The sequence below is a fragment of the Opisthocomus hoazin genome, chromosome 6 (genome assembly GCF_030867145.1).
Source record: "Opisthocomus hoazin isolate bOpiHoa1 chromosome 6, bOpiHoa1.hap1, whole genome shotgun sequence".
In the NCBI taxonomy this organism is placed as follows: Eukaryota; Metazoa; Chordata; class Aves; order Opisthocomiformes; family Opisthocomidae; genus Opisthocomus; species Opisthocomus hoazin.
Genome location: NC_134419.1, coordinates 12,425,482 through 12,443,385, shown reverse-complemented (window position 1 = coordinate 12,443,385; position 17,904 = coordinate 12,425,482). Strand labels below are relative to the sequence as shown.

General features: G+C 68.2%; 1 protein-coding gene across 4 annotated transcripts; it reads right to left on the bottom strand.

Annotated features, from left to right (window-relative positions):
- Positions 1–334: 334 nt before the first annotated feature.
- On the bottom strand, positions 335–17,128 carry SLC6A9 (solute carrier family 6 member 9). 4 transcript variants are annotated; one of them, XM_075424658.1, is made up of 14 exons: positions 17,012–17,128; positions 14,625–14,771; positions 6,033–6,189; positions 5,739–5,870; positions 4,530–4,782; positions 4,310–4,442; positions 3,799–3,933; positions 3,616–3,719; positions 3,300–3,537; positions 3,064–3,198; positions 2,677–2,776; positions 2,482–2,582; positions 2,133–2,303; positions 335–1,953 (listed from the first exon to the last, which is right to left on the bottom strand). In XM_075424658.1, exons 2-14 carry the CDS (start codon positions 14,652–14,654, stop codon positions 1,741–1,743), a joined length of 1,902 nt encoding a protein of 633 aa, XP_075280773.1. In that variant the 5' UTR covers positions 14,655–14,771; positions 17,012–17,128; the 3' UTR covers positions 335–1,740. The 4 variants fall into 4 exon arrangements, with proteins under 4 accessions (XP_075280773.1, XP_075280775.1, XP_075280774.1 ...); XM_075424660.1 differs by lacking the exon at positions 17,012–17,128 and adding an exon at positions 16,450–16,505; XM_075424659.1 differs by lacking the exon at positions 17,012–17,128 and adding an exon at positions 15,065–16,419.
- Positions 17,129–17,904: the final 776 nt, after the last annotated feature.

The following is a 17,904-nucleotide window of genomic DNA, read 5'->3' as shown; positions in this document are numbered from 1 at the left end:
AGCCCCTTCAGGTACTGGAAGGCTGCTGTAAGGTCACCCTGGAGCCTTCTCTTCTCCAGGCTGAACAGCCCCAACTCCCTCAGCCTGTCCTCATAGGAGAGGTACTCCAGCCCTCGGATCATCTTCGTGGCCCTCCTCTGGCCCTGCTCCAGCACATCCATGTCCTGATGTTGTCCATCTGGATTTGTAGGGGTGAATGGGGCAAGGGAGCGTTCCCCAGCGCCCAGCCTGCTGGGCATCCAAGGGGGAAAGGGCTGCACCCATGGGACGTGGTACCCTGCTCTCCAGCCCCCTCCCCCAGGGTCCCCAAAGAAGTGCACAGCGGGACAGAGGGTCAGGAATATAAATCTCATTAAAATCTAGGATACTTTAGAACTCTACAACGGGAGAGACACTGGCACAGGCAGTGCTGCCCAGGGACGCGCGCGTTATTGCTGACAATTAGAGGTGAACGTGACACACGGGGCAGGGCACGGGCATCATGCGGGAACCTGCGCCCCTCGCCATGACGCGGTGGGGGGCTTGGGACGGGGGAGCTGGAACGTCCTGCCCGGGGCTCAGCGTCCACCGCCCGCCACTGCCGTGCCAAGCCACACCGTGGCCCTGTGCCAACCTCGGGGCTGCAGCACAGGCAGCACAGGGTGCCGGCTGGGAGGGGAGCAGTGGGGCGGGAAGGCTCCCACCCCAGCCACCCTGAACCGAGACCTCCAGCCCTTTGGCTGGAGCTGGAAGACAGATTTAAGACCGCCCGGCCTTGCCAGTGCGTCCTGCTCCACTAATACTGGTTGGGGACTGGGCGTCCCCGGATGGCTCGGAGTGAGCGGGCTGGCACAGCCCTGTGTCTCCGCTGGTACCTCTTGCTAGCAGCAGCTGGGGGGCCTGTCCATCCTGCTCCACCTTAGCACCATGGACCCCCCCCCCCCCCCCGGCCCCGGCCCTGCCCCGTCACCCCTCGGCCAGGCTGAAGTGCTTCGCCAGCCCCCTGCCCAGCTTTGCAGGCAGCGCCTGGCCGCCCATGGGGGCACCCGCAGCCCCTCCGCGGGGTGGGGGGGGATGCAGTGGTGCATGGAGGGGGGGGCAGGGGGTACCCTGGGGTACTGTGCATATGTGCGTGCCCACATGTGCCGCGTGCGTGCCCGTGCCGTGTCCGCGAGGGACACGCACACATGCACATGTGTGCTCTAAGTGCTTGTGTTTTGTGAGATCCCGCTGCCCGCGCAGGCAGCGTCCTTATCCCCGTCTCCCTGTGCCGGCCCGGTGCCTGGCACCGTCCCTGGGGACCCCACGGGCTCTGAGCCACGGCGGGTGCCCACCAGGGCTGGGGGTCCTTACAGTGCCAACCCCCACTGCGATGGCCCTGTGCGCCCGCGGGCAGTCCCTGCCAGCCCCAGCCCCGCGCCCACCCCACGCCATCTCCACGGGGAGGCCAGGAGGGTGCCCCACGGTGGGGCGGCGGGAGCCGGGGGGCATCCCGCTCCCCCCGACCCTGTGCCCCCTCGTCTCTCGTCCCAGCGTCGCGCACAAAGGTTACCGTAAACACGAGGGTTAACGAACGCCACGGGGGGGGGTCGGGGGTGGGTGGTCGGGGGGGTTAACCGGCGAGGAGGTGGGGGGGTCTCGGGGACGGCCGCTGAGAGCCCCCTGCGGTCCGGTGCGGCCCGGAGCCAGGCTCCGCCAGCGGAAGTGCGAAAGTGTCACCGCGCAGGAGGGGTTAGAGGGGGTGCGGGGCCGGCGGGGGGGTCACAGTCTGGAGTCCTGGCTGTGGGCTGAGCCGTTGCTGCCCCGCACGGGGGAGGCAGCCGCCGCCTCGCTCGGGGCCTTCTCCGGCTGCAGGGGCTGCACCTCCAGGTGGGACTCGGCGGAGGGGCCGAACGCCGGGGCGTAGCGCCCGCTGCGGTGCTCCGCCAGCGCCGGGCCCCAGTCCTTGCTGGCCTTGGTGGCGTTTTTCAAGCGCTACAGAGAGAGGGAGAGGACGGGGGCAGGGTTAGCACCCACCATGCTCCCCTGCCCCAGCCTCCCCCAGCGTGCCGGCAGCTCCCAGGGGTGCCGGGAGACGGGGTGCCCCATGGGTGCTGCCTCCACGCAGCCCCGGGGGGGACACGGAGGAGGGGGCCCGGCCCCTGGCCACCCACCTCCAGCAGTGTGTCCCCCTCGGAGCGGCAGACTTTGTAGATGGCGTAGATGGGGATGCAGATGACGGAGGAGAGCGCCATGAGGAAGCCGATGCTGATGGCCCAGGTGGGGTAGACGTAGTCGTTGTAGGAGATGGGCCGGTACTGGATCACTGTGAAGACCAGGATGAACTGGGGAGGGACAGGCAGGATCAGCCAGTGGGGAGCAGCCAGTCTGCTCTGCAACCCCCCAGCTGTCCCGCTCTGCCCCCCCCCCTGCTGCCCCCCTGAAGCCCACCAGCCCCTTCCCAAGGGTGGGCTCCTGTCCCCCTCCTCCTCTGGCCCCGTGCCCCGCGGTTGCAATGCTCACAAAGATGATGGCGGGCGAGATGAAGCGCCAGCAGATCTGGAAGAAGAGCGGGGGCGGGAAGCCCAGCATCATCTCAATGTCCTTGAAGTAGTTGCGGTGCCCTGCGGGGACAAGCGGCATCAGCCCTGGGACCCCGAGCTGCCCTCCCCCGGGACCCCGAGCCGCTCCCCCCTGGGACCCCAAGCCTCTGCCTACCGTAGATGTACATGATGGCCACACACATGATGCAGGAGATGACGACCAGGGAGAAGCTGGCAGCGTAGTTGTCCATCAGCAGCAGCCAGTAGATGCCAGCCTGCGGGAGGGACCTGTTGGCGCAGCTGCCCCGGCGGTCCCGTCGGCAGGGCAACGGCACAGCCGCGCACAGCCCCCGAGATACCACCACCGCAGCCGGCATGGCAACGCCCAATGTCAGGGTCGGCATGGCGACGCTTGGTCCGGATACCATCCCGGTGTTGGCATGGCAACAGGCCCTGGGTTTCACCACCACCAGGGTGGTCACGGCAGCGATACTGATGGTGTCAGTGTGGTGAGGTCGCCATGGCAACAGCACCCCATCACCACAGTCCCCTGGTCACCTACCTGCATGGTGAGCGGGACACCCAGCAGGAAGCCTGCCACGGCCACCCCCAGCGTCACAAAGGTCTTCCTGCGGATGATCCACTCGTTGCCCACCTCGTCCACAATGGCTGTGACCAGTGTCTCCAGCAGGCAGAACTGCATGCGGGGTGGCGGGGGCACCACGTCACCACCTTGGCCCCACCACGCCACCCCATCCCAACACACTGGCCCCACCATGCCACTCCACCATGACCTACCTGTGTGCCCAGCCCCAGGAGAATGAGCATGAAGAAGAAGAGGACGGACCAGAGGGGTGAGATGGGGAGCAGGGTGAGGGCCTCGGGGTAGGCGACGAAGGCCAGGCCGGGGCCGTGGTCGGCCACCTTGGAGACATCCACACCCAGGTGGTTGGCCATGAAGCCCAGGATGGAGAAGATGACGAAGCCAGCGTAGACACTGGTGGCGCAGTTGGTGATGCTGATGATGATGCTGTCCCTGCGGGGAGAGTGGTCAGGGCCGGCAGTGGGTCTGGGGGGCTGCAGGGGGGCCGAGGGACCGTGGCCGGGAACTCACCGGTAGCAGTTGTTGTGGAACTTGTTATAGGAGGCCATGGTGATGAGCCCACCCCAGGCACAGCCCAGCGAGTAGAAGATCTGTGAGGCTGCATCACCCCACACCTGAGGTGGTGGGGCAGTCAGCGCTGCGCCCCCAGCCACACTCCCCCCCGGCCGCCCGCCAGCCCTGGTCCCCGCTCACCTTGGCGTCGAGGATCTTGTCCCACTGCGGCGTCAGGTAGTACGTGATGCCGGTGAGGGCCCCCTCCAGCGTGATGCCACGCACGAAGAGGATGGTGAGCACCACGTAGGGGAAGGTGGCAGTGAAGTACACCACCTGCGGGGTGGGACCTCAGTGGGGTGGGGCCATGGGAAGGGGTGGGGCCATAGGAAAGGGGGTGGCTGGGGGGAGGGGCTATAGACCAGAGGAGGGGTTATGGTCCAGAGGGAGGGGCTATGGTTGGGTGAGGCGAGGCCATGACCACATGGGTGGAGCTGTGCCTGCAAGGGGTGTGGCCAGGTTGCAAGAGGCATGGCCTTCACAGAGTGGGAGGAGCATGCACAGAGGGCTGGGGCCGTGCCTAAAAGGGGTGGGGCTGGGCCCAGAAGGGGTGGGGCCACACCCACAATGGGAGGTACATTCCCAATAGGGGAGGGGGTGTGTCCACACCGAGGGGCGGGGCCGGGGCAGGGGACAGGACACATGCGGGTACCTTCCCCGAGGACTTGACGCCCTTGATGAGGCAGAGGAAGACGACGACCCAGGAGACGCCGAGGCAGCCCAGGAGCGGCAACCGCACCTCGCCCAGGTTCCCGATGTCGTCCGACAGGTCCAGCACGTACCTCCTGCACGGGGGCAGGGGGCAGCCGGCGTCAGCGGGGCCTCGCCACCACCGCCTCCCCCGGCCCCTGTCCTGTCCCCGGCCCCAGTACCTCCAGTACTCCTCGCTGGGGCTGGTGCGCTTCTGGGTGGTGTTGAGGAAGCGGGTGAGGTTGAGGGCAGCGCGGCTGGAGAGGTTCCCGTCCAGCACCCCCACGCAGTCGGGCGTGTTCCAGGCGTTGCTGCAGTACGCCCAGGGCAGCACGCGCGTCATGGACACAAAGAAGTAGTAGAAGGCAATACAGATCACCACGTTGTAGTAGATCCCGATGTACGTGGACACCACCATCATCCCGTAGCCCACGCCTGGGAACAGCACCGGGGAGGGGTGAGCGGCATGGTGCGGCACGGCGCAGGCACGGCGTGTCGCGGTGCAGGGAGAGCGCGTGGCGCTGTCGGCAGCCTCGCAGCTGCGCTGCAGCTCGGGGCTGCGGCACCGGGGTGGGGAGCGCTGCATGGCTCAGCCCACCACCACCCGTGGGCTCATCTACCTCCGAGCAAGGCCTGTGGTGCTGAGGAGCTCCTGGGACACATGGCAATGCAGGGCTGCAGGTGAACCCTTGCGGTCTGCAGCCCCTTCATGGGGTGGGGGGGTCTCTCCTTGCACGGCCACGGTGCCGAGCGGGTGGGAGCATGCGCGCGGGCTGCCCACATGCCCGTCACCCGGCGGGCAGCGTGCTGGCGTGTGCCAGGGGTGCGTCTGGAGCGGGGTCCAGCCGTGGCAGTGCAAGCTCAGAGCACAGCCAGCGCGTGCAGGCGCAGCACCCACTGCCTGTGCTGCAGGGAGAGGACCGCAGGAGCGTGCCCACGGTCAGAGGGGCCACAGGCACCCACAGCATGTCCAGGGGACCCGAGTGGCCTCTGCAGGAGCCATGGGCTGGGGACACACGTGGTGTGCACAGGGATGGGTGTGTAAGGCCTGCAGCGGGTGCCAGCGCAAGGCTGAGGTGTGCACAGGGGATGCATCGTATGTGCAGAGACGCGTGTGACGCACGCAGGAGACGCCGGGCAGGCTGTGTGTGCAGGGCAGCGCGGTCCGGGGTCAGCGTGCACACAGGGGGCTGTGCAATGCAGGCAACGACGTGCGTGCAAGGCACACATGTGCAAGGCGTGCAGGGCCGTGCAAGCTGCCAGGTGCCTGCGCGGGGCTGCGCAAGGTGCCAGAGGTGCGCGTGCCGGGGACACACGGGGTGCGGGGGCCACACCACGTGCCAGGGGCTGTGCCGGCGGGGGCCAACCAACAGGGACAGGCAGCCGCTTACCTTTGAAAATGGGGCTGACCTTCCAGACGCCGAGGCAGCCCTGACTGGCGAACTGCCCGAAGGAGAGCTCCATGAAGAAGAGGGGGATGCCGCAAAACACCAGCATGATGAAGTAGGGGAACATGAAGGCACCTGGTGGGCAGCAACCAGAGGGTGAGAGCGGGCAACGACCCTGGGCACAGCTGTGCCCCCACCCCTCCCTGCGGCCGGGGCCAGCAAGCAGTGCCAGGGACCAGGCGCCAGCCCCCACCCCTGCCCTGGGGCACCCCACTCCCCCGGCCCCCCAACACCCACCTCCCCCATTGCGGTAGCAGAGGTATGGGAAGCGCCAGACGTTGCCCAGCCCCACGGCGTAGCCTACGCTGGTCAGCATGAACTCGATCTGGTTGCCCCAGTTGCCACGCTTGACGCTCTTGTCCTGCTTGCCCTGCTCCCCGGGCACGGCGCCATTCTGCGGAGAGATGCCGTGGGGCGCATCAAACGGGGACCCCCCCGCTTGCCCCATCGCGGGGGCAACGGCCGCTGAGCGGGGCCAGGTGGTCCCCAGCATCTTGCCCCATCCCTCCCCCCCCCTGCCAGCCCCCCTCCTCGCCACGCACAGGCAGTGCCAAGGAGGGGGGCAGGCAGCGCTGGCGGCCCCCCCCCCGATGAATAGCTCTGCCTGGAGCCCGGCTGCAGCGAAGGAAGAGCCTGCAACTCATACAAAGCAGGTCCGGGCGCCTGAGCACAAAGGGGCCTCTGTTCCCGTACCCCCCCCATCCCCACGCCCAGCAAGAGAGAGGCCCCACTGGGTGGCCACTGCCCACGGCCAGGGGGAACGGTGGGACCCCCGGGATGAAGCAGGGGTCCCCCCCAATGGGGAGTGGGGTGCAGTGGCTACAGCCGGCGGGGGGGGGCTTGGTGCCCCCCCGGAAAGGCACCCTGCTGCAGCTGCGGTCCTGCCCTCCGGCTCAGCGCCCAGCCAGGCACTGTACTCGGGGCAGTGCGGGGGGTCTCCTGCAGGTGGGTCTCCTGGGGACAGCCCCAGCACCCAGCCACCCCTCACCGCAGGGGACCTGGGGGGAGCAGGACCAGGGCAAGAAAGGGCGCTTTGTGCAAGGCTGCCACACAATGCAAGCTCACACCGGGGACGACAACAACAGGGATGGGTGCCTGTCACCCCCGACGGAGATGGCACCCATCACCCCATGGCTCCGTCCCAGCGTGGCCCTGGGCTTGCACTGAAATCCTGCCCGGATGCTGCTGAGCTCCAGCATGTTGGTCTGAGGGCAGATGGCATTCTGGGGTGCTGTGGGTGCCCTGAGCCCTCCCATCCCCACCCAGCATGGGTGCATGGGATGAGGGCGCTGGTCAGTCCGTGGCCCCACAGCACCTATGACCCTCGGGAGCAGCATGGGGTGCCGGCAGCCCTAGGAGGATGCCGGAGCTCTGTGGTGCCAGTGTCCCCACCACAGACACCCCCCGTGCCCATACCCGCTTACACTGCTCCCCCTCACTACACCCCCCCTTGCCCCGCGTGCCCCCCGCGAAGGCTGACGTGGGCAGCAAGCGGACCACAAATGGGAGCCGTCGCTTCGGATCTGCTCACGCCGGCGGGGCGCGGGCAGCAGGCGCGGTGCACCTAACCGTGTCATTCGATTAGGGCCGGCACAGCCGGGACGTGATGCCCGGCGACTCCGGCACCGCGCTGCCAAACAAAGCCATCTGCTGCGAGCGGGGCCCGCACGCGCCAGGGGCTGCGGGGGGGTTGCCGGGGCGCAGGGCGGGGGGAGAGGGGCGATGGGGGGATCGGCGGGTGCTTTGGGCTGGGCTATAGGGGCTATGGGGGCGATACAGCGGCTGCGCCCAGCCAGGGCACTGGGGTGCCCACGCCAGACCCCGTGGGCCAAGGCTCTGTCAGAAATGAGCTCACAGCAACCTCCAGGAGACTCTTACTGGGGGTGCTGGGCGGGAGTGGGGTCAAGGGGTCCCCAGGGTGGGAGGGGTGACACTTGCATTGTCCCCACGCTGGGGCACGCTGCCCGCTTGAGCACGCTGATCCGATCGGGAAGACTCTGATTAAGCTGCTCGCACTAACGAGGCTCCTAATGAGCAGCACAGCCAGTGGGGGGGGGAGTGGCAACGCTCCAGCCTCCCTGGCAAAAGGTCTGGGGGGGACGGGACGACACCACACGGTCTCGGCTCAGCCTGGAGCCTCGGTGCCCAAAGGGGACCTCATCCCTGTCCCAAAGCCAGAGAGCCACCTCTGCTCAGGTGACCCTGGCACGGCTTCACCCGCATTCCTGACAGGGCACCGCAGCTCTGAGCCGCCTGGCATCAGCGTGACAAGAGTGCCAGGCCTCTGCTGCCCCCTGACACCCCCTTCCACCCCCCCCTTTCCTGCAGCGCAGGGCTTCGGCATGCTTGTCCCCAATACGGGGGGCAGCCACATGTGTGCCCATGTGTGCACAAGCACACACACGTGCGCACACGCTTGCATGCTCACTCCTCAGCTTGCTACAAATCCCCCCCCCTTCCCCAAATCTGGGAAGGTCACCTCGTCCTTTACATTCATTAACCACCCTCCCAACTCCACATGGTAAAAGAGGGGGGGGACACAGAGAACCCAGGTGTCTGGGAAGATGAGACACCCCCCCTCCCTCCTCACTGTGAGGATGGGACAGAGCTGGGCTGCAAAGGAGGAGCTGCCCCCCAGCAAGGATGCAGCCTCTGGGGGGGGGGGGGGGGGGTTGTCCTTATCCCACTCACCAAATTTTCCATGCATGTGCTCCCATGCAGCCCCAAAAGATGCCTGGCTTGGGTGCAGACCTCAGAGGGGGAGGAAGGATGCCCCGGGCACCCCGAACGTCGCTTGGGATGTTCAGGGTACCCAGGGCATCCTTCCTCCCCCTTCCCCAGGGACACCCCCCCCACCACCACCACATAGCCAAAGATTCCCCAACCCAGCAAAGCAGGCATCATCCATCACGCCACCTGGCACCGGAGCCTTTCTCATGCTAAACAGCATTGCCTCGCACAATGACAGCTTGGCTGGGGTACCCGGATGCCCCCCACTTCCCAAAGGAGCCCTGATTTATGGCTGGGAAGCTCGTAGCAGTGGTGGGGTTGATGCTGGGAGGCGATGCCCTGTGGGAGGCATCTCTAGCGTAGTCCCCTCCCTCCTTTTTTCCCCACTCAAACTGCCCCCACGGAGGTATTTCAGTGAAAGCAGGAGCACTCTGTGGTGCATCAGCCTTATCCAGCCTCCCCTGAACCAGTGAGGGAGCCCCAATTCTTTCCCCAGCCTCCTAATGGGGTGCCGGGGCTACTCCTGCAGTGCCAGTGCAGGGTACTAGTCAGCCCCTGATGTCATCAGCCTGAAGTCATTGCTCTTCGCCATGGTAATGGTGATGCAGTCACGGCCGGGCGAGGCAGGGGCTGCCGGAAGGTATAAATAGATGCCAGTTACATCGTTAGCCAAAATAGCCATTCTTCCAGGGCACGGAAGTGGGTTCAGGATGCCCAGGGCAGGGGAACCCCATCCTGGAGTAGGGGTCCCTAAGGATGGAGGATTGGGGTGACTTGGAGAGGGGGCCCTAGGCCTGGGGTGGCTTGGAGAGGGGTATCCCAGGTGTCCACTGTCTGGCCACGGCTCCCGGATGCTGTGTGTGTGTGGGGGGTGCCCCTGTAATCAGCCCCCACATTCCTTGCCCCTGGAACATGGGGAGGTGAACCCAGAAGTGCGAGCCCTGTGCCAGAGGCTGCTGTGCCCTCCCAGCCTGCCTGTCCTGGCTCTGCCAGCCCCACCGGCACATCCCAGCCATCCCTGCCCTCTCCCTGCAGTGCCCAATCCCGTGTTCGTCCCTGCCCCGGTGCAGCAGCAGCACGGCCCAGGAGCACGGGCACCTGGCACGGCCCGGGCAGTGGCAGCACCAGCTGTAAGTGCCAGGGTGGGCACAGGCAAGGGGGCACTCCCAGGGCCAGGGTGATGCAGTGCTGAGGGACCCCCCCTGCAGTGCTACACAGCCCTGACCAGCCCCACTGACAGCCCTGAGCGCGCTCTGCCAGCCACCCACAGCAGCACCAGCCCCGGCCCCGGGATGCCGGGGCAAACTTTGACACTGCTTGCTGCTGCCAATGAAACGGAGGGGGCAGAAGGAGCAGGTCTTAGCTAGACTCTGCCCCTCCAGCACTGAGCAAGGCAAAAGGGGTGCTGTACACCACTCTTGCCATTACTAGGTTCCAGAGTTAACGAACACACAACTGTCACTCAATCTCTTCTTGCTCCCAACACAGCTGAGGCCACGGAGGGGCTTGGTTCCGCACTGTGCCTGCCCTCCCCAGGGCACCCCACGTCCCTGGCTATGGAGCCTGTGGGTGCCTCCCCAGTGTCCCATAGCGCAGAGCTGCAGCTGTGCCCCTGTCCCGCACAGCCACTGCCCCAGAGCTGGCACAAAGGGGCATGGAGAGCCATGGCGGTGAGGGGACAGTGCTGGCACAGCTGCCATCCAGCCCGGCCCCCCACTCTGCCCCCCAAACCCTGCTCTCACCTCCCCACTGACCTGCTGATGGGGCCTGGGGGGGCCAGGCTGGCCGACTCGGCGAGTCCCCGGCTTCATTGGCACCTCGGGTTCCGGCGCAGCAGCAGCCTGCCTGCCCGCCTCCCCCCACCCACTGCCTCCGGCGCTTGGCACCGCTCCCCGCTCGCCTCCCGGCCAGGCTCGGCCCCTCGCCGCCCGCCCCGCCGTGGCACTGGTGCCCCACCACATCTCCCGCCCCGGCACCATCCCTGCCTGCTCCACGCCACGGGGAACCCCCGTGCCTCAGTTTCCCCCCTATGAGCTGTGCCCCCCCAAGCCAGGCATCCCTCCCCCATAGCAGGCGCAGGCGGTACAGCGGGCTGAGCCCCGTCCTGCTTAATGAGGCCTCATTAGCGGAGTCCAGCTGCTCGCAGCCCCGCACGCTCCGGCAGACAGCACTGCCCTCCCTGCGGGCACCGCTGCCCGTTTGGGCAGGGACTGGTGTTTGGAGCGTGGCAGAGGGCCACGTCCCCTCGGTTCCCCCAGCTCCCACACCCCAACACCCCCCGCCACGCGTTCCTGCCCCAGTGCCCGTCGCCCAGCCCCTGGCACTTGAGGGCTGCGGGGACTGGGCATGGCCCCACTGGGGGACAGGGGTGCAGGGACAAGCCTGCCTGCTGGCACATCCCTTGTCTGGTGCCATGCTGCTTCACTCTGACGTCATACGGCTGGCGACACCATGGGGTCTCCATGGCAATCCTCGCAAGGTCACTGCCCCACAGGGGACCATCTGGCTGGCAGGAGGGCCGTGCGGTGACCCTCCTGCCACCCGGGCACCCCGCAGCCTCGCCACTCACCCCCTTGCCAGTGTGGGACAGGACCCTGGTGGGGTGCTGAGACCCACGGGAGGGTGGGCACGGGGTGCCCCCCAGCCAGGCTCGGGGTGCCCCAGCTGCTCCCAGCCCTGCGCCCCGGCTGGGGAGCGCGGCCAAGGCGCCAGCGAGGCGTGATGGCATGCCAAGGGCGGGGGGACGGTGCTTTTGGGCAACCATCTGGGGTCTGGGCAGCGGCAGCCACGGGCACGCACGTGAACGGCACACGTGTGTGGGGCGGGCGCTCGGCCCCCTGCACGCTGGTACCCTGTGCCTGTCCCTGTCCCCTTCTGCACCGGCCAGCCGGTAGCTTGGGACATGCCCCGGTCATGCGATAGCAGCACCCAACTGTGCCCTGCTGGGAGACGTGCAAGCCCAGAGCCACCCCACGCCGTGCCAGCCCCAGTGACCCCAGCCCCCCAGCTCACACCTCCATCCCTGCCCCCACACGCAACTGGGCACCTCCCGTGCCCCGACACCCCACAACATGCCCACATGACCATCCCTCCACACGCCGCTTCAGCTGCACCACCTTGCCCAGGCCACCGGCGTGCCACCGCCAGACATTCCGACCCAGACACGTGCCCCTCGCTCCGTGCCCCCCCAGCAGCCCGAGCAGGGGACCCACCGCCCTGTCCCGGGGATGCCAGGCTCTGCGCCGGCCCACGGGAGCACAGCGCTGATCCCCTAGCAGCCCGGCCAGCGGGCATAGGGGACTGCCAGCCCCACGGGGACACGCTGCTGGAAACGAAGGGCCCACAGCGGGACCCTCGCCTCCCCTAACACCCTGGTCCCCACCTCAGCTGGCTGGTGGTGCTGGGGCTGAACTAGAGAGGCAGGGGCAACGGGCGCATCGGGGATGGCCATGGGGCTTCCAGGCCCCACCACTGTGTCCCCAAGCAGGGCTGCAGGGTGCCTGGGGCAGGGATGATGCCCAGGGACCCATGCCGGTGCCACCCTCCCCTAGCCAGGCGCTTCTCGCTGGGGCTGCCTTTCTCCGGCCCCATTCTCCCAGGGCAGACACAATTCTCCTGGGGCGTTCAGGCAGAAAAATCCCCCGCCGCCCCCCTCATCGCTGCCCCTCGCTATTCCAGGAAGGGCTCCCGCAGCCAAGAGCCACTTCTGCAGCTCTGCTGGTCCCCTGCCCGCAGCCACTGGCCGGAGGCACCACGCTGCTGGGGGTGTCTGGGACAGGCAGGGACCCCCCCAGCCTTTAATCCCCGGCAGCATGGTGGGAGTAGCGCCGCATTGTCCACACGGGGTGGGCTGGGTTGATGGCAGGAGCCCACCTGAGACAGGCACACTGTGGCCAAGGGCTGCCTAGCCATGCCAGCAAGGCAGCCCTGGGAGTCAGGAGCCGCTGGCATTGCTGGAGCCTGAACAAAGCGCCCAAGGAGGACAAAACAAAACATCCTTCAGGGCCGGGCAGGGAGAGGCTGTTAGACCCTCTCTGCTCCCCTGTGGAGACCCCCCTGCCTGGCCACACAGGGACTGATCCAGCCCCTGGAGCTGCCCTGCATCCCAGTGCCCCATTGGGCACCCACTGCCACTCTGCAGGGTCTGGGAAGGGTGATGCGGGGTGCAGAACCTAGCAAAAGCAGGACATGGCACCGTTATCACCCCAGGCCAAGAGGAGGGCACAAGCCCTAGCTCACAGTTTGGGAAACTAAAGCACAGCTGCATATCGCCCAGCTGCTGCCTGCATCACCCCTGTTCCTCCCCAGGCTGGGCACAGCAGGCACCCCAAGCCCCACCACGAGCCCGTCTGGTCCTGGGGCTGCACACACGCCCGTGGGCAGGGGCTGCACCGTGGGAGTGGTGGCAGGGTCTGCGTCTGCAGGCTGTGCCTAGCGGACAGGCAGGCAGAGCACTGCCCCAGGCGACTGGCAGGGCCCTGGAGGCAGGCCAAGCAGATTAGCTCCCTTCCCCAGTGACCCAGGCAGCTCAGCAGCCAGCGCCCGTCCCGACACAGCAAATCCCGAGGCTCTCACAGCTGGTGCGGTGCACGGATGCTCCGGGAGCGGGGATGCTCTCACGAGGACCTCGCCTTCCTCCCGCACCCCCCGCACCCCACGCGTGGGTGTCCTCTCATCCCTGCAAACCGGGGAGCCCCAGGCAGAGGGCTGCGAACCAGGGCAGCCAGCACAGCATGTGCCAGGCTCCGTGATTCCCCCCGCTGTCCACACGCCCTGGCCTCGGCATGGGCTGGTCCGGTACTTCCGAGAAGCGAGTTAAAGATTGACCGGCAGCAGGCGGGCGCTCCCATGCCCGGCTCCACACAACAGGTGCCAGGCTCAGGCATCGCACCGGTGCGACGCCGGCTGGTCCAGCCAGGGCAAGGATGCAGCGGCAGCACGAAGCCATAGCCAGCTCCCCGCACACAGGAGCGCACCCCTGTGACAGACCCCTGATTCAGCCCAGATACATCCCCATTTCCAGACGAGGGCTTCTCCTGGAGAAATCTGCCTTCCCATCCCGCTGGCTGCCCTGACCCCTCCGAGCTGCCTGCTGCAGATGGACGGGTGCTGGGCTCCCCGCTGCAGGCACAGCCAGCGGGGCCACGCTGGGACACACAAGCGGAGGAGCCGCAAGTGCGCTGGAAGTGCCTGCTGAAGCATGCCGCTCCCCTGGCTCTTGGCTTCCCTGGGAAGTCCTGGCTCCTGGCCCTCTGGCTGGAGTGTGCAGCTATTTCGGGAAGCCCCCCAGGAAGGGGAGGGCCTGGCGATGCGTTGGGCCCGGCATTCAGCTCCCACCCGTTGGGAAAAAGGGAAGAGCCAAGCCCAGCCTGGGCTCACCTGCCCGGCGTGGTGCAGCAGCCTGGCACAGGAACCCGAGCTCGGGGCTCCCAAGCCCCTTGCTGCGCGGCAGAGCTGCCACAAGCACGGGGCCATCGCAGCACTCCAACGAAGACATGTGCCAGGCACATCCCGCATCCGCCCAGGGCACTGAAGCTGTCCCGGATGCAGGCGAGCACAGGCTAGCGCACAGCACCCCGCGACACACCACTTGCGAGGACGGAGGGTCGGGCACCACACCTGAGCCCAGAAAAACCCGGCTTTGCCCGCGCACCATTCTATCAGCCCAGTCCAGGAGACCCCACCGGGCAGAGGCAGTGGGGAAGCAGCCCCACACCATGCCCCTCTGCGGGCACTCGGCACGGAGGGGCACCCGTGCCTTTGCCGAGAGCAGGCGGAGGAGCCGCCCAGCTGCGGCTTTCCCGCCTTCGCCGCCTTCCCAGAGAGCTGGGGCAGGCGATAAGGCCAGACAAGGCGCCTGAGACAGGCGATAGCATCTCCAGGAACAGCAAGGCACCGCACCCGGGCAGCCGTGCAGGTGGTGGGCTCAGGGCGAGTGGCAGCCGCCGTCTGCCCCGTGGTCATCACGCCGGTGGCGGCACAACCCCGGCTGGGTACCAAGCCTTACAGGACCCCCAGTGTCCTGGCCCCTGCACTGGGTGCTCCGAGTCCCCGAGGCAGTGGCCCGTGCCAGCCCGCTCCCTGCACCCCAGCACTTACCAGTAGCCCCTCGCTGCACTTATCGGCCATCCCTGGAGGCTGGAGCACGGTGCCGGCTGCCCGTTGCGGGGTCCCTTGCTTGCCCGCTCTCCGTCGCGCTGGCTGCAGCACCAGCACCGGCGCGCTTCAGTCCGCCGTCAGAGCAAGCTGGGCAGAGGGGAGAGACACCGAGAGAGACGTGACTGGTGGGGTGGGCATGTCCCCGCCCCAGGCCCCCCCCTCCAGGATCCAGGGGGCCGTGCCAGGCAGGTCGCTCCCCCGTAGCTGCCCACTGGACACACGGGAGCGGGACTGGTGGCGAACACAGGGCCCGGTGCTGGGTGGGCTAGCGGCGGGGTCTCCTCCTGCTAGCTCCCACCTCCTCCAGCATCTCTGCACCCCCTGGCACCCACATGCGCAGCAGCTCCCAGGTGTTTCCCAAGCAGCAGTTAAAGATTTACCCGGCGTGGACGGACGACCTTGTGGGCAGCTGGTTGCCGGCCTCCCAGTGGGTGGGCGTCAGGGACCACGGGCGGGATCGGGGGGCCCCCCACGCTCTCCCCCGGCGAGAGCAGGAGCCGAAGTGGCTGCGGCACACGGCTGCGCTGGGACTGGGCGCCGAGCGGGGCCAGCTCTGGGCTCAGCTGCCGCGCAGGACACAGATGGGAAACGATTGCTTTCTGCCCTGGTGCATCGCGTGCACGTGCGGCGCAGGGGGGCCGAGACGCTGGGCTCTGCCGGGCGCCAGGAGCTGTCGGACAGGGCACAGGCGTGGGCAGCTGCCTCCCCTGCCCTTACCGCTGCCCCAGCCCAGGGCTGCTGGAGGCCCCAGGGCAGCACCGGGGCCTGACCTCACCGAGAGGGACAGCCGCTCTTGCAAAACTCCAGTTTGCTTGTCCGTGCGATAGCACCTGTGTTTGCAGATCCCACACCAGCAATCAGTGCCCTCGCTGGCTGGGCAAGGACCCTCGACCCCCACTGAGGGTCCCCAAACCACTGCCACCACCACCGGCTGAGCACCCCCAGGGCCCGTCCCCAGGCCACCGTGAGTATGGAGCGATCGGCGGAGGGACACAAATCCCCGAAGCTGCGGGGAGGGAGCATGGGCGGTGGAGATAAAGGGCAGGCAGCCGGGGGATGCAGGGCGAGCCCCCAGCCCTGGCCGTAGCCCCTCCAGCGCAGGCAGGCTGCTGCCAGCAGATACCGTGTCCCACCGCCAAACCCTTCCTCAGGAGCGGCTGCGTTTTCGAGGGGAGCTGAGATGTCGTCACTGCCACAAGCCCTGCTCCTCGCGTGGCACCGGGACCTCTCAGAGGTGGGAGGTGCAGGGCCGGTGCTCGGACCTCCTCACCTCCTACCAGCCGCACACCTATTGCCAGCCAGCCAAAAGCTGCCTGCCCTGCAGCCCCGAATTCAGCCCGGGGACTCATCCTGTGTCCCAGCAGGTGACAGCACCCAAAGGGACAGGCCACCGCTCCCCCCGGGGTCTGCCAGCCGGTGATCAGGCTGCGTGCCCGCGTAGATGCTGCCGGCTTCGGCAAGGAGGCGAGAGCCCGGCCAGGAGCTGGGTGGCAGCGGGACGGCGGCAGGGACGCCCGAGGCATCCCCTGGGAGAGCCGGGCAGGGGTGGGGATGCGGTGCAGGGGTGCTGCGGGATGCCACGACAGCTCGGAGGGCTGGGCGGCTCGCACGTAGGGCTGGTGGCACCGTGGGAGCGGGGACACCTGGGCACCCAGCTGGGGTGTCACACCCCGGGGCGGGGAGGCAGCCCACGGGAAGGCCACGGATGTCCGGCCGCAGGATGGGTCCCCCCCCAGGCCCGGGGCACCGGTGCAGCCGCTGCTACCTGCGAGGCCATTTCCTCCGCCAGCATCCGCCGGGCCCGCCGCAGCCGGGGCTCCCCGGTACCCACGGGAGGCGGCAGCCGCCACCCTGCCCGCCCCCCCCCCGAGAAGCGGCTCCGACCGCAGCCCCGCGGGCAGCCCCCGCCGCCCGGTACCGCCCCCCCCCCCCGCCCGGTGCGGCGCGGCGGCGGGGGGGGCCCGGTTACATCAGCCGCCACGTGGTGACTGCTCCGCCGCCCCGCCCCGGCACATGCCCGTGGAAAATTACCGTCAGCCCCCCCACCCCGGGCCGCCCCGGTCCCCGCCGCCCCCCCCCGGCGCGCCGGGAGAGCAACAGATGCGGGACCGCCCCGCATCCCGCTCCCGCCGCCGTCCCGGCGGTGGGCCGCTCCCGGTGCGGTTCCCGGTGCCCGTCCCGGTGCCATGCCGCCCCGGAGCCCCTCGCCGCCCCCGTCCTGTCCTCTCCCCGGCGGCAGCACCCCCCCTCCGACCCCCCCGCTCCGGTGCTCCCGCGGCCGCCGGCCGGCCCGGGCACCGGGTGCCAGCGGAGTGCGCGCCCCTTACCGCGGCCATGCCGCCGCCCGGCCCGCTGCCGGTACCGCTGCCGTGCCAGGCCCGGAGCCGCCGCCGGTGCTGCCGAGTTAATGAAAGTTTGGAGGTCCGCGGGGGCTGGCACCGCCTCTCGCCCCCGCCGCCGCGCTCCGCCCCCCGCGCCGCCGCGCTCCCCAGCGCCCCGCTCCGGTACCGGTACCCGCACCTCCGCCCGCGCCGGGGGCACCGTCGGGCACCGCGGGCGCTCGCGGGGCGGGAGAGCGCCGGTGCACACGCGTGGGCGCCCACGGGCACCCACGGGCACACATGGGCACCCACAGGCACATATAGGCACCCGTGGGCACCCACGGGCGCATATGGGCACCCACGGGCACATATGGGCACCCACGGATACATACGGGCACACACGGGCACCCACGGGCATATATGGGCACCCATGGATACATACAGACACATATGGGCACACACAGGCACACATGGCACATATGGGCACACACAGGCACCCACGGGCACATATGGGCACCCACGGGCACCCACGGGCACATGTGGGCACACAGAGGCACCCACGGGCACACAGGGGCACCCACGGGCACCCATGGGCACATGTGGGCACACACAGGCACCCACGGGCACATATGGGCATGTATGGGCGCCCACTGGCATCCACGGGCACATATGGGCACGTATGGGCACACACGGGCACACACAGGCACCCATGGGCACAGATGGGCACACACAGGCACACACGAGAACACATGGGCACCCACGGGCACCCACAGGCACATATGGGCACACACGGGTGCACATGGGCACACAGAGGCATCCATGGGCACCCACAAACACCCACGGGCATCCATAGACACACATGGGCACACATGGCACATGTGGGCTCCCATGGGAACACA

What these genes read in the sequence shown, in the direction of transcription:
- SLC6A9 (XM_075424657.1), bottom strand. Translation starts at nt 10,336, where the DNA reads ATGAAGCCGGGGACTCGCCGAGTCGGCCAGCCTGGCCCCCCCAGGCCC. An exon ending in TCCTGGGGCTGGGCACACAG is followed by an intron (nt 3,199 to 3,299) that starts GTAGGTCATGGT and finishes CCCCGCATGCAG; the next exon opens with TTCTGCCTGCTGGAGACACT. An exon ending in GGCCATCATGTACATCTACG is followed by an intron (nt 2,583 to 2,676) that starts GTAGGCAGAGGC and finishes TTGTCCCCGCAG; the next exon opens with GGCACCGCAACTACTTCAAG.